We start from the raw sequence: 14320 nt of genomic DNA on the forward strand, positions 1-14320 counted from the left end.
GCAAACTCACTTTTATTCTAAATACGTCAGTTATAAAAAAAAAAACGATAAAGGTTTATTCAAAATAAACGATCGGAAATTTATTAAATTAACTATTTTACGTTTTAACCGCTAATTAATTTTTTCTTAAAAGAGGTCTAAGTTTATCCCAGTTTTTTTTTTTTTTAATTTTAACCTTTATTTTCAATTTGGTTTTTGGTTGTATATATTTAATTTTACTATCCGGGGAGGGGATTTTTGCACAACCCATCGGAGTTAGGTAAGTTTTATATACTTTCAAAATTTAAAAAAAAAAGGAATGTAAACTACACGCTCAAGCTAAAAAATAAATATAAATAATGTATAACGCCCTTTTTTAAAACATAGCAAACAGAAGTTAAAGCGGGATACCTATAAAATATATTTTACCTTTTTTGTAGTATCGAACATTTTAATATATTAGCAGTTACAAATAAATAAAACCACATACTGTACTATATATATATATATATTTGTGTGTGTGTATTTAACAGATAAGAAATGGTGACGTTACGTTGAATGTAATTTGAAGTAATATCCCTCTAATCAAAGACAATCCGATGGAAAATTACGGTTGAGTCACCATATGGCTGGTAAAGTCACCTTATTTTTTACAACATAAATAAAAACAACCCCTTGTGTACATTTGGAAATGTAAGAAACTTTATTAAATTTTTAAAACAAACAAAAAAATACGTAAAACATTCTTGTATAAAATTATTTTCCCGTGAGTATATTACAATATACTCGTAATAAAAAATATTTCTTTACAATATTACAGCATTGAAGTAAAAAAAGGCTTTTTTAAGCATTCTATTTTTTTTTGTTTTATATAAATGTATGAGAAATAGTTAAAAATATTACTATTAAGAGAAACCACAGTGTTGGCTGATTTTGCATTAGGGGACTGGGTTTATCAATCCAAGTTGTTTATTATTATTGTTCTGAGCTGTGTACGAATGTCGTCATTAGCTGTCGCCAGTCTGCTGTCTGTGTGCGTTGGGTGTGGTAGTCTCGCTGTTGTGAACATTGCTTTTTGTTATACAATGAATTATTATTTATTGTAAACATCTTTTTCCTAATAATCTTTTGTTAATAATTATTAATAAATGAATATATCTGAATTAAAAAAGAAAAGTTAAAAAAGGAATGAAGTCAAATTCGAACCGATGTGTATTACCCTTGTAAGATCAAAATATTTCATTAACTAAAATGAAATATTTTGCTAAAAAATATCATAAGTACCACTTATGACATATCCTTGAAAAGCTCCCGATGTGCACTTATTACTGCAGTTAAGAAAAAGCCCAAAATCCAAATTGCTTGCGTTTTGCGCTTTTTGGGTCAGGTCGATTGCAATCAAAATCCAAGCACAACTGCATGTTACAACAGTCCTAAATCCAAAATTTTAACACGCTAAGGCTAATCGTTTTTAAGTTACACGAGGTATGTTTGTACTTACATATGTACATACATTCGTAAGTAGAGACGTCACGCATGAACTACTCAAAATGGTTTCACGGTTGACCAAAATGGATATTTCCGTTGAAATCTGAAAACCGCATTTTTCACGATTACAATACGTCCTTTACTTCATACAAGGAAGTAATAAAAAAGCCGGCGAATAGTTGGCATCGCTAGAAAATTTTGCAGTGCAATCATTTTAAACTCTATTTGTACCTCAGGGAATGGTAAACGTAATCAAATAATATTTATAGTCGGAGGGATTATCGATTTTTAACAGATTATTAAACTATTATCATCAGTAGATATAATGAAATTAATACAAAATAAATGTATACAAATTCAAAAACATAATAAAATAAAAATTACAAACATAACATTAACATCAAATATACTCGTAGCTAAAAGAGGTAAGTAATTTGTTATCGAGTATATTTGTTATATATCGAGTATATTTGATGTTAATGAGTCTAACACTTTCCGATATCATCCTATATGCCGTCAAATGAGTCGGCATTATGGTACGGCGTAGCCAGATAAATTCGGACAAATAACTTTAGTTAACAATTCCACGATCGTTTTGTTATGTCAATTTTAATAATCCCGATAAGATTTCTATCATCTGGGTGTGTACTAAAGTGTCCGGATGAACGAAATTATAAGTAGTCACCTTAAAATGTTCGAAATCGTATGCCTTCAAGTTCGTAGTTTGATGTACATCCTAATATTAAGTGTTGTCATTCTAACCCACCGGGTTGGTCTAGCGGTCTTCCCAAATCAGTTAATTTGGAAGTCGAGAGTCCCAGCGTTCAAGTCCTAGTAAAGTCAGTTGTTTTTACACGGATTTGAATAGTAGATGGTGGATACCGCTGTTCTTTGGTGGTTGGGTTTCAATTAACCACACATCTCACGAACGGTCAAACTGAGACTGTACAAAACTACACTTCATTTACACTCATAGATATCATCCTCTTAAGTAGTATTATATGAAGTAGTATTACATGCTTTATTATTTCCGCCCTTAAAGAAGTTTTAGAATAATCGGTCGAGAATTTTTATGTAAAACAATTCACCCTCAAATACTCTCTGCAGCCGGTAAATGCGGCCAAATTGAATTTCCCATCTTTAAAATAGTTTCACATCGATTTTTATTATTGTTCTGACACCGCCAATTTTTGTAATTTCTGTTATCACATTTTCGACACGATCGACTAATCTCCTGCATGTAATTGTTCCAATCAGTTGTGAATGACACAAACTCACGGACATACAACTCACGTGATGTTATCTTGTTCCCATTAATAAATATTTTTATTTTTTTTCCCCTACTCTCCCCGACCGGATATCCATTTAAGTATATTCAGTCGGGGAGAGTGTCCTTTTACTCTAAGGGAGTGTCCCCCGCCCACCGGTTGTACACCCGGCACGGCAGGTTAGCTCCCCCGGTCTCGGATCTTTAATTTTATTTTATTCGCCTGGCTCTAATCCCCCGCCTCGGAGACGGGGTATGGCTACGCCACCTCCTATCCCCTCAGCAGGGAACCGGGTCTCGGTCATTATGTCTTTGCCTCTAATCAGCGGTACCGCCCCCACTAAGCACCGAGGCACCCGCAGGAGCGGCACCGCCAACCGGGACTCGATCTTTTATTTGTCCCACACTCCCCAGGAGTTCCCCCCCTTCTCAGGAACCCGCACACCACGGCGTACGGGCCCTCCACGGAGGGACTGTCCTCCCTACCCTAATTTCACAAACCCCTTCTTCTGTCCTCTTCTTCCTTGGTGCGTAAGATTTCCCCGGCAAACCTACGGAACCAATCCCAGTTATCGTCACTATAGACCATCCAATTTAAGAGGTTTTCAGGTGTAAGTCCGTTGTCCAAAATTTCTCTTCTATTTGGAGCCCATCTTGGGCATACAAACACAGTGTGTTCCGCATCATCAGTCTCTGGGCAGTACACACATTGTGGGGTAGGTCTTTTTCCAATTCTAAACAGATAATGGCCGAACGAGCCATGCCCCGTCAACAGTTGTGTCGTATAAAAATCTACATTACCTATTCTATTACTAGTCCACATATTTATGTTGGGGATTAGTCGCCTGGTCCAATCCCCAACTCTAGAGTGTGTCCATGTATCCTGCCACTCTTGATCGATTAGCCGTTCAATCTCATCTTTGGACATACCCCTATATCTAAATGTTCTTTGTTTAATTTGTAAATCAATGGGTAGAACCTTCGTTAGTATACACAACGCGTCGTATGACACTGTTCTGTATCCCGCGGCTACACGCAGTAAAGCAAGCCTGTGTACTCTTTTTAATTTTGTTTTGTTTCTCTGAATATTCATTGTATCTCCCCATATCGGGGCCGCATATAAAATTGCTGACGTGGTAGCCGCAGTTATCAGTTTCCTTATTACCATTTTCGGTGTACCATGGTTCTGGAAAAGAGTCCTCAATGCCTTAATCAAAGGGGTGACCTTGTTACAAATCATCTCTACGTGTTTGCTAAATCTTAGGCTTTTATCCAAAAGAACCCCTAAATACTTTGCTTCTTTGACCTCCTTAATTCTCTCTCCTCTAATGTTTATATTGAGGTTTCTAATAGGTCTTCTACGTGAAAACACCAAACAACAGGATTTGTTAGGGGATATCTGTAGCATGCTTCCTACCAGCCATTCATCAATTATTCGTAACGCCTGATTTGCTTTATCCTCTAGGTTATTAACTTCTCTGTCTTCTGCTAGGATAGCAATGTCATCAGCATATCCAACAACAACAACCCCCTCGGGATAATCTAATCTAAAAATTTTGTCATAAAAAATATTCCACAGTATAGGCCCAAGGACTGATCCTTGTGGAACTCCTCCAAATATCTCAAATGTGGATTTTCCTTCTAACGTTTTAACCTCAATGAATCTACGGTAAAGGTATTGATTAATCTGGTTGACTAGATAATCACTTATATTCATGGCTTGTAATGCTGCGATAATGGCTCTCCAAGGAACAGATCCAAAAGCATTTTTTATATCCAACATTATAATAAGTGGGATTTTCCTAGTTCTCCACGTGCCGTTTCTAATATTTAATGCCCAGGTCTTAACTTTGTCGATCGCGTTTATCGTAGACCGGCCTTTTCTAAAACTATATTGCTCCGCGTGTAAACAACCTTTTTCCTCGGATTTCTTCTCTGAGTCGGGTTTCTAGTAATCTTTCGACTACCTTACCCATGTTATTTATTAGTGTGATTGGTCTGTATCCTACCTGTTCTTGATTTGGTCCTATTTTAGGAATGAAAACAGTTCTAGCTTCTTTCCAACTATTGGGGAAGTTACGGTTTTGTAAGCCATAACTTGTAACATCCACTAATTCCCAGGGTATGATCCTGGCAAGGTCTTTAATGATGGCGGCAGGTATGCCATCCGGTCCTGGACTTTTTTTATTTTTTAATTTCATGATGGCTTCCAAAACCTCCTTTTGAGTGAACCTGCCAGCCTGACACTCAATTACCTCTCTATTGAGATCTTCTATTCTGGAAAATAGCAATTTAACCTGTCGTGCCGACATTTCAGCACTCAATGTCGGCACGTATCTTCCCAGGCGTTTGCCTGGGAATCCATCCTAAATGCCTTTCCCCAGGGATCTTCGTTAAGCTCTTCACACAACTCCAGCCATTTCTTTTTTTTAGCTTGTTTGATAAGGAAGTTAAGTATTTTCCTAGCTTGTCTGTATTGCTCTATCGCAAGACGCCCTTCTTCTTCCGTTCTATTTCTAGCGCGTAATCTCTGAGCTGCTCTTTTGTATCGTTGCATGATTCTTCTCTGCTCTTCTATCTCTGCAGACCACCAATAAACCGGGTGATATTTATTGTTACTCGGCGGTATTTTAGTTATCTCCTCTTTAATTATATCCTGAAACGCCTCAGGAGTTATTTGTGGACAATTTTTGATTCTGTTTGCTGCGTTGTTGGTAACGCGGTGAATCTGTTGTTCTGTCATTCTACTGAAGATGTTTAACTGTCTTCTTCCTGGTGGGTACTCTCTAAGGGTGACTAAAATGGCCCTATGGTCACTAGCAGTTTCTTCGTTAAGGACCTCGAAGTCGATTGAGTCAGTACGGATCCTACTGTCGATTATAACCAAATCAATTATCGAATTATGTCCTCTTGCGCTATAAGTGGCGGTCCCGTCGTTAACACAATTCGCGCCATTAGCCTCAAGCAGTTCCTCTAGTATTCTTCCTCTAATATTCGTGTAGGCCGCACCAGCTAGCGCTGTCTTACAATTGAAATCGCCTAGGACAAGCGTTCTCTTACAGGAGCGCGTCATGACTTGCTGTAAGTCAAAAAGTCTATTTTTAAAGGCTTCCGTAGTACAATTAGGACTAATGTAAATTCCTATTATTATTATATTGCTTAACTCTACGGCTACCATACCATCACCCCTATGATACAGGTTGTAGTTCACATTGCCAGCAATCCTTCTGATGGCCACATCCCCATTCCTGTCAGTCACCCAATGTCCCCTGGCCGCCAAGTACACATTTGGTTCCGTGGCCACCAAGAAGTCGGCATCGTACCTTGTTGCAATCTCCTCAGACAGATCACAAGACAAGCGACTTCTATTATTATTAATTAGTATTACTTTAGTCATGACCTTTGTTACAGCACGGGTTCCCGGTCCTATGTGAAGTGGCTCCACAGTCCAGGCATATGGTCGCCTCCTTGCAATCTTTAATTACATGGCCGGGTTTACCACAGTTGAAGCAGAGGTTTGAACGGTCCTGGCCTCTGCAGTCTCTTCTGCTGTGACCGACATCCCAACATCGATGACATTTCTCTATATCCGTCCGGATGTAGGCCCTGCAACTCACCCACTCTACTCTCAGCCTTGCTGCAATTAATTTCGTTGCATTCCTTTGACTTGTGACCACCGTGGCATTTTTTGTGTTTCCAAATGCCTCCCTTAGTGATGTGATCTGAAAGTTTTCTCCTTGTCCTAGTACCTTCTCTACCGCTTCCCTGATCTCTCGCTCAGTAGTGTCGCCTAGCATGTCTTTTACATGAACAACTGTTCTACGGTCTCCTCTTGTTCTTATATCCACCTGGAGATCCTCTGCTCTGTTCTTCAGCAGGGAGGAAAACTCCCCCGCCTTCTGCGCCCCACTAATTCGGACCTCTAGTTGTTGATCCCTTCCCTGTTTAATTGACAGTATTTCGCCGGCCTCCTCAACCTTAACCTTTTCTTTCATGGTTTTCAACAGATCGGCATAAGATTTACCGGGGGCCCTTACTACGACCGTTTTACTTTCAACGACCGAGGGGATTTCCCTTCTTGATGATACCGACCTCGACTTTGCCCTCCCTTGTTCGCTCAGGCTGGGGAGTAACATCCTCGGCAAGGTCTTACCCTTCCTCATCATGTATATTATTATTTTCCTCACTATGATGCCCGCTGGACCACTGGGAACCACAAAGACAACTGACTCCAGCTTACCTACAGCTCTTCGTAAGGCCTTTATAATATGAGAGGCCATTATCTTATCTCCTTCTCTAGAATCATAGATTACCGTGTACCTAGTTCCGGTATTTGTGATCTTTCCATCTTCGAGGATGGTGGAGTCTTGTAAGATCATTGCCCCAGGTGCCGTCCCAGCATACCGGCTGGATGGCTTTAATCCATTTAAATCGATGAAAAAACAGCTGTCATCTCCTGGTCTTAGATCTTTCTCCTGGGTCAGCCTGTTCATTACCCAGGTTGACCATCGTGTGGGTAATCTGTCTATCAGTTGTTCATCTGTCAGCTCTACATCTAGAATATCTGACATCTCGTTCCTGCCATGACTTTCGGTTTGCGTACTTTGGTCAACTGTGTCTGGAGTCTCATCATTTATTCTTTGTAAATCTTTATAAATTTCTGTCAGCTCCCTCTCATGAGCCTTGATTGCCGTTACACTGTCCCATTAATAAATAAAATGAATTATGGTCACGAAATCAATTCGGGAATATCTTGGCCAATAACAGACTCGCATCTGGATTTTCGTGGGACTCATCCGTGGTTTGTTACAATGTCGTATGACTCTCTCGATGTATTGTAGCTTAACAGTCATTATACGGTTATTTCTAAACCGTTCCAAAAAAATAAACTCTTATTCTGAAGAAATGCAATACTTCTTATTCATTATGTGGTAAATCCAAATTTTCATTTATCACTGATGTAAATCTTCTGTAGTACAAGCACAAATATGCTACGTGAATAAACAGGAGAAACTATTTCTGTATAATGAAAGCAATAAGATAAAATGGTAAAAAAAAGAAAAAGTATTTTTTATTTCACGTTTTGCTCAGAATCAAACAATAATACAACACACTATTGTTTTTCTGGAAAAAATTAGTGTGACGTCATATATACTATACAAGACCCATTTATATATAAACCTACGATTAGCTTGTGGTTTCTTGATGAGGCCATGCAGCAGCTAACTACAACTGTGAGCAATAATTGACTTACCTGGTTGACTTCTTACTATAATGAGTGTTAAAATACTAATACTGTATTAAAGATGTAAGTCTTGAAATTATGAAAAATATTGTAAAAGAATAAACTTAAGTAAGTTATTGTTAAATAACAAAATATTATTGAAACACCTACTGTGAGTACTTTTGTTTCTGTACAGACAAAAATAATAATACGAAGCAGCTACTTGTGAAGCCAATTACAGAATAGTAAGTAGTTGTGTGAAAACAATGCGGGAAAAGAAATATTTTTTGGTCATTGAAATATAATATTTTATTTCTGTAATACCTGAGAGATATTCCAGGTATCACAGAAATTAAAAGCTTAAACCATCAAAGGCTGTAAAACCAGAAAAGCATTTCTATATGGTTTATTAATTTCATTCAAAATTCATTAGCATGGCAGTGTTCAGTAGTGAAAGGAAATTTACTTGCGAGTTTAGAAATAAAATTTATTTGTAAGAAATGAACTGCTAAAAATCTCTTTCAAATCATAAATTACATTCTGATGCTGCAGTTTAGGTTATTTATATAGATATTATGGTTTATCAATTAGAACACAAAAAACATAACTGAAAGCCGCATGATTAGAGTATTTCCATCTCAAATCAATTAAGGAATTGCTGCTCATAGTCTTTGCTCCACTGGAGTTGAGATTTGCTGTTAATATATGCAAGCATACAATTTAAATTTATTTTATTCTAATTATTACAGTTTATATTTCTCTGTTGTTGTTAATTAATCTTAACAGAGATGCAATTTATGAAAAATAAGTAAGTTATTGTCATATTATAATTTCTAACCGTAACTCATTTTAATTTCTTATATTTACACATTAGATGAGCATTTTAAAACAATTCTGGTGAATGCTTACAATATTATTACTGAAGAATTTCTTAACCATATGATGGATAGTAGCATATCTGCTTTTCATTTGGAAGTTTCTAGTTTGAATCCGAGTTACCTTGTCCATTTTTCAAAAATTATAAAATTCTCACATCAAAATCCCACATGTAAAACTTCAGTTTTAATCATCCTCACACAAGAAAGTAAATATAAAAGTTTTGGTATAGAGTAAACGGATATACTCTTGTAATACCTGTAGGAAGAAATAATTATTATTAGTTCTATTAATTATATGAAATATTTTATATTTAATCATCATCATAGAAATACTTCTTGAATTGATTGATCGATTTTTATGATATTCCAGGAATCTCAAGATATTTCTGCAACATTTTTAATTCTGGTGAAGTAATCCACCAGAATGAAAGATCCTGGTGCCCACCAGGATGCATTTATTTGCATTCTTGTCCATGTAATGTTTGTAACAATAGTTTGTTGTATTTTTGCAGCACAGACCAGGATCTGTTTTCAATCAGAATCAGATAACAGAATAGCGGCCAGAAAACTGTATCAAGGAGGCATTAATGTTAAATCACAATTAGTTTGACCAGGCCAAACTATTTCCTAACTTTCACAAGGAAAAACTAACTGCACACAAGTGCTACTCTGACATAAATCAGAAATACTATTTAACAAATATTTTCAATAAAATTATTTATGTCCTCAAAAACAGAACGTAGAACAGTGAAATAATACTTAATCTATATTGCATGTTTAGCTTTTTAGTATTTAAATTAATGAAATGTATCTACTTAATTTTAGTTGTACTAGCATTTTGTATATTGTGTGACATCAGGTGCCGACCGATAAAGAATCTCGATTCTTCACATTTCTTGTGAAGAATCACTTCACTTTTGTTTCTGTACAGACAAAAATAATAATACGAAGCAGCTACTTGTGAAGCCAATTACAGAATAGTAAGTAGTTGTGTGAAAACAATGCGGGAAAAGAAATATTTTTTGGTCATTGAAATATAATATTTTATTTCTGTAATACCTGAGAGATATTCCAGGTATCACAGAAATTAAAAGCTTAAACCATCAAAGGCTGTAAAACCAGAAAAGCATTTCTATATGGTTTATTAATTTCATTCAAAATTCATTAGCATGGCAGTGTTCAGTAGTGAAAGGAAATTTACTTGCGAGTTTAGAAATAAAATTTATTTGTAAGAAATGAACTGCTAAAAATCTCTTTCAAATCATAAATTACATTCTGATGCTGCAGTTTAGGTTTATTTATTACTGGAACTCTTCTTCGTCAGGGTGCTGGACTTAATCCAAAGGTTATGAATGACATATTGATATTTTTGTACATTATCTTATATTTTTTAATTAATCATTTATTTTCAGGTGTGTTTCATCTTAGCTAATAAAAGTCATTTGAAATTAAAAAAAAATGTATGCAACAAATTTTTGGGACATAAAAAGTAACTTAGTAATTAAAATTACAAATTGAATGTTTTATTAATTAAGTTCTTTTTATTGAAAATTCTTCTATAAGAAAAAAATCCCTAGAAATAATCTTGTAGCCTACTATAGCTAATAATAAATAATTAGCTGCAGTAAAAAAAAAGATTTTTTTTTAAGGTTGTCAGTTGTATGTTTCCATATGGGAAATATTGCCATACACTGGTCTCAGGTTTTTTCCTGCATTTTCTATCTTGCCACCTACTTCCCTTCTTACAATTCTTTCTCTTTCTCTTTCTCTTTCCTCCATCTTAATAAGATCAGTCTTTTTTCTTTATCTTCCTACTGCTTCTTTATCTTCAAAACTTAAAATTAACAGTCATCTCTTACTCCCTTCATGATATAGGCATTTTGTAAAATCTTTACCTTGCTCTGTATTAGACAACTCTTTCTATTTTAGCAGTTTTAACATTAATGTGCTTTCTCTCATGTCAACCAGATTTTCTTTTCACCTTATATTTGTACCATTGAACCATTTTCTCTGTCCATATCTTTTAATCTTTCTACTTCTATTATTTTCATTAGTTTGTAAGAAGTCACCTGCATTCTTACATTTTTCTTTCTCGGCTATTTTTTTCTTTATCTCCTTAACCATCTATTCCTAATACAATTCGTTCTATTTTTCTCTCTGTTTTCTTCATCTTTCTTTCTACTGTTATTTTAATCAGCGGCCACATTTCACATTTATTTTTTTTCCCTTCTAATCAATGTTAATATCTCATACATAGGACACTGCCTTATAGAATCAAACGCTTCTTCATAATCCTTATTCCAGATATACTGGTAAATTATACTGTTTATATTTTTCATTCAAAATTCTTGTTGAATATATTTATGTGACTTACAATCTTATTTGATCCTGAATGTCACCAGTTCAATATATGTTATCACTTGTTCAATACCTGTTCTTATCTGTTATAATTTATTGTTTTTTGTCAAATTTAGTATATTAGTAAATTTCATATTGTTCAAGCATGTTAAGGTTTTTATGTACTGTGAGCAAAATTTGCTAGTTGTGATTAGTATTTTGTTTGTACATCAAGTTTCTATAAGGTAATTTACAAAGATTAATTCTGGTATTTCAGTTTTACAAATCACATCAAAGAAGCAGGACATTCATAAAAAGAGAGTAACTATTACACATAATTGTATACACAGCACACAAAACATTAGATCTCAGTATATTTGAATCATACAAAATTTAAACAATAAATCTTACAAAAAAGCATATTTAAGAACAAACACAACATATATTGAATATACTACTTGAGTACAAACTAAAAATGTTTACTAATCACTTTAACATAAGCATCATTAAAAGCAGTCCATCATCGGTGACCCTTCTTTAGAAGGAATTATGCAATTAGCTGCAAAAGATCCTCTGGAAGAACAATTTCGATGTAATTTGAAAAATATTCATTTATAATCTATCTTCTTCTTTAGTTGTTTCCCTGTTCCTAGTAGGCTGTCAAAAATTTATTCTAATGTTTTCCTCTGCAGAAACTATTTGTTTATTCTCAAAAACACTTTCAGAATAAACAAACTTTGAGAAGTCTTGGAAGACTTTGTTTAGTCTTCAAAGGTAACTTCTATGCATTTCCTCCTTAACTGAATCCATCCAAATCCTTCTTCTGTTCCCCATTTCATTTGGTATCCATCCATTTGGTCTAGGTACCAGCACCACCTTAACTGAATTTAAACAACTCCTTCCAGAAAACTATATTTACACAACTTCTGTCTTACCTCTTAATATTTTACTATTTCTTCTGTTTTTTTTCTGTTTTTCCCAAAAAAGTTAATCTTTACATGTAGTTTACAAGAAGCAGAAATGCAGGTATGTGCTGTTTAGAGACTATGCCCTCCCCTCCAATGAATACTTCAAGTTGGGCATGTAGTTTTCATATAAGAACTGCTCACACTTATTTATAATTTTTAATAATTCTAAAGTGTTTTCATACTTTATCATGCTGCTCAACATTTTATTTTAACCTAAAAATATACTGTTCATCATTTATAATCCACGTAATCATTCTTTCATACATGTTGATTCTTAAAAGCAGTTCTAAAATTTACAAAACAAATTAAACTGCTAAACTGTTATTACTGTAGAAGTTAAAACACTTTTAATCTACCATGAATATACAAGGAAAATTATAAACATTTAAAGTTGTAGTGATTATTTTGTTTTCCTAGTTTATCCTTAACTGATGATATTAGTCACACTCTTGTGTTTCTCAAAGGTTTTATCAATATTAACTTCAGTTATATTCAATGTACACAGTTGTTGCTGCATTTTCTTTTCTACTAACTGAATAAATTATAAATTTTTATAACTCTAATTATGTCTTCTTCAGCTACTCAAAAACGGAAATGCTGAGTTCCTAGAGCAAATCAAGTACTTGATTGTTTTAAAATTATCATTAAAACTATTTTATAATTTATTTAATGAAATTTATTTTAGGTGCCGACTTCTCAGCCAACAAGATTATTTTCTTTTATGAATCCTTTGGCTGTTGAAATTTGGTTGTATGTGTTAGCGGCTTACGTACTTGTTTCCATAACAATGTTCATCGTTGCCAGATTTTCTCCATATGAATGGCAAAATCCACATCCATGCGATATTGAAAATGACCTGATAGAAAATCCATTTTCTCTCGCCAACAGCTTTTGGTTTACTATTGGAACTATTATGCAACAAGGGTCTGATTTGAATCCTAAGGTAATGACTATTTATGTGCTGTGTCCTGCTTTCTTATCAATAAAACATGTGCATTAATTATAACAAAATACTACTACTTATAAATTATTTTTATTTTCTGACATTAAAAAACAAAGTTTATTTATTTAGCAAAGATAGTTACAATTTATTACATCATTACAGAACAATTAATTATTAAACAGTCAAATGTCAGTAAGATGCGCTGTTATTAGTTATATTTTTCTGAACTGAAATTGTTTTCAGTGTTTAAAACCATATACAGCAGAAGATTTGCCTGTATGTTCCTGAGATTAGTATCTGGGGTTTTTTTTAAAGCGATTGCTACACTTTTTTTTCCATTTGTACATTATATTTTATAAATAGTCGTATTTGTGTATGTTTATGTAAATATGATCACTTTCTTTGAAAGCAAGAATTGAAAACTTTAAAGATTACCCACAGATACAGTAAAATAAATAAAAACTGGTTTAATTAATTAAAAGTTTAATCAGCAAAAGAAAAAGTCAAGTGAATCAACTGCATCTGTATACTAACATAACTTGAATATTTTACTTGTATCACATTAAAGTCACACATATATATACTAGCAAGTCAGGGCTCCACCCCCTGGACCTCTGATGTGTTTGCATAATCCTCTTGGTTGTGAAAATAATACTGATAAATAACTTAAAGCCTGAAAATTTCTCTTTCTTCTAACACTTCCCTGGTTCTTGACATAGAAGTTCTGATGTGCTCCTGCTGTAGATGAACATATTTCTTTTGATTCCCCTTTCCTTTACCCTAGAATTTCCTATCTCTTGGGAAGGGACCAAGATAGAGAGCTGAAAATCAAATATACTTCAAAATGCATAGTCTATTATTTTTATGTGGAAAAATGAAATCAAAAATGGTGTTAGGTCGTCTTCCAAGAAGAAAATTCTCAAGTTCACCCCCAAGGAGGCCGGGGCTCAATCTATGGCTTAAAAGCTTAACTGGGAAAACACAAATGTATCCTCAAAGGTCGATTGATTCTCATGTGATCCTGTTGCAAACGAACAGAACCGCAATAAACTTTCACATTTATGTATATGAGTATATAATTTCTAGAACCATCTTAATGTAATAAGTGTAATTGCAATTCATTTGAACTACTTTAAATTTATAAACGCATTGAAAAATGTCTTTATTAGACATACACAAATCAAATACAACTATTTGAATGATACTAAATGGATTTCTCAAAAATTAGTATTATTT

At 34.4% G+C, this 14320-nt stretch overlaps 1 protein-coding gene across 1 annotated transcript in view; it reads left to right on the top strand.

The window, feature by feature from the left end:
• LOC142326662 (uncharacterized) overlaps positions 1–14320 on the top strand; it is an 85584-nt gene that overhangs the window by 57597 nt on the left and 13667 nt on the right. The window contains exon 4 of the mRNA XM_075369273.1: positions 12827–13084. Coding sequence (XP_075225388.1) covers positions 12863–13084 — 222 coding nt within the window. The 5' untranslated portion in view covers positions 12827–12862. The remainder of the gene's footprint in view (positions 1–12826; positions 13085–14320) is intronic.

This window comes from Lycorma delicatula, chromosome 6, assembly GCF_047948215.1.
Source record: "Lycorma delicatula isolate Av1 chromosome 6, ASM4794821v1, whole genome shotgun sequence".
Classification (NCBI taxonomy): Eukaryota; Metazoa; Arthropoda; class Insecta; order Hemiptera; family Fulgoridae; genus Lycorma; species Lycorma delicatula.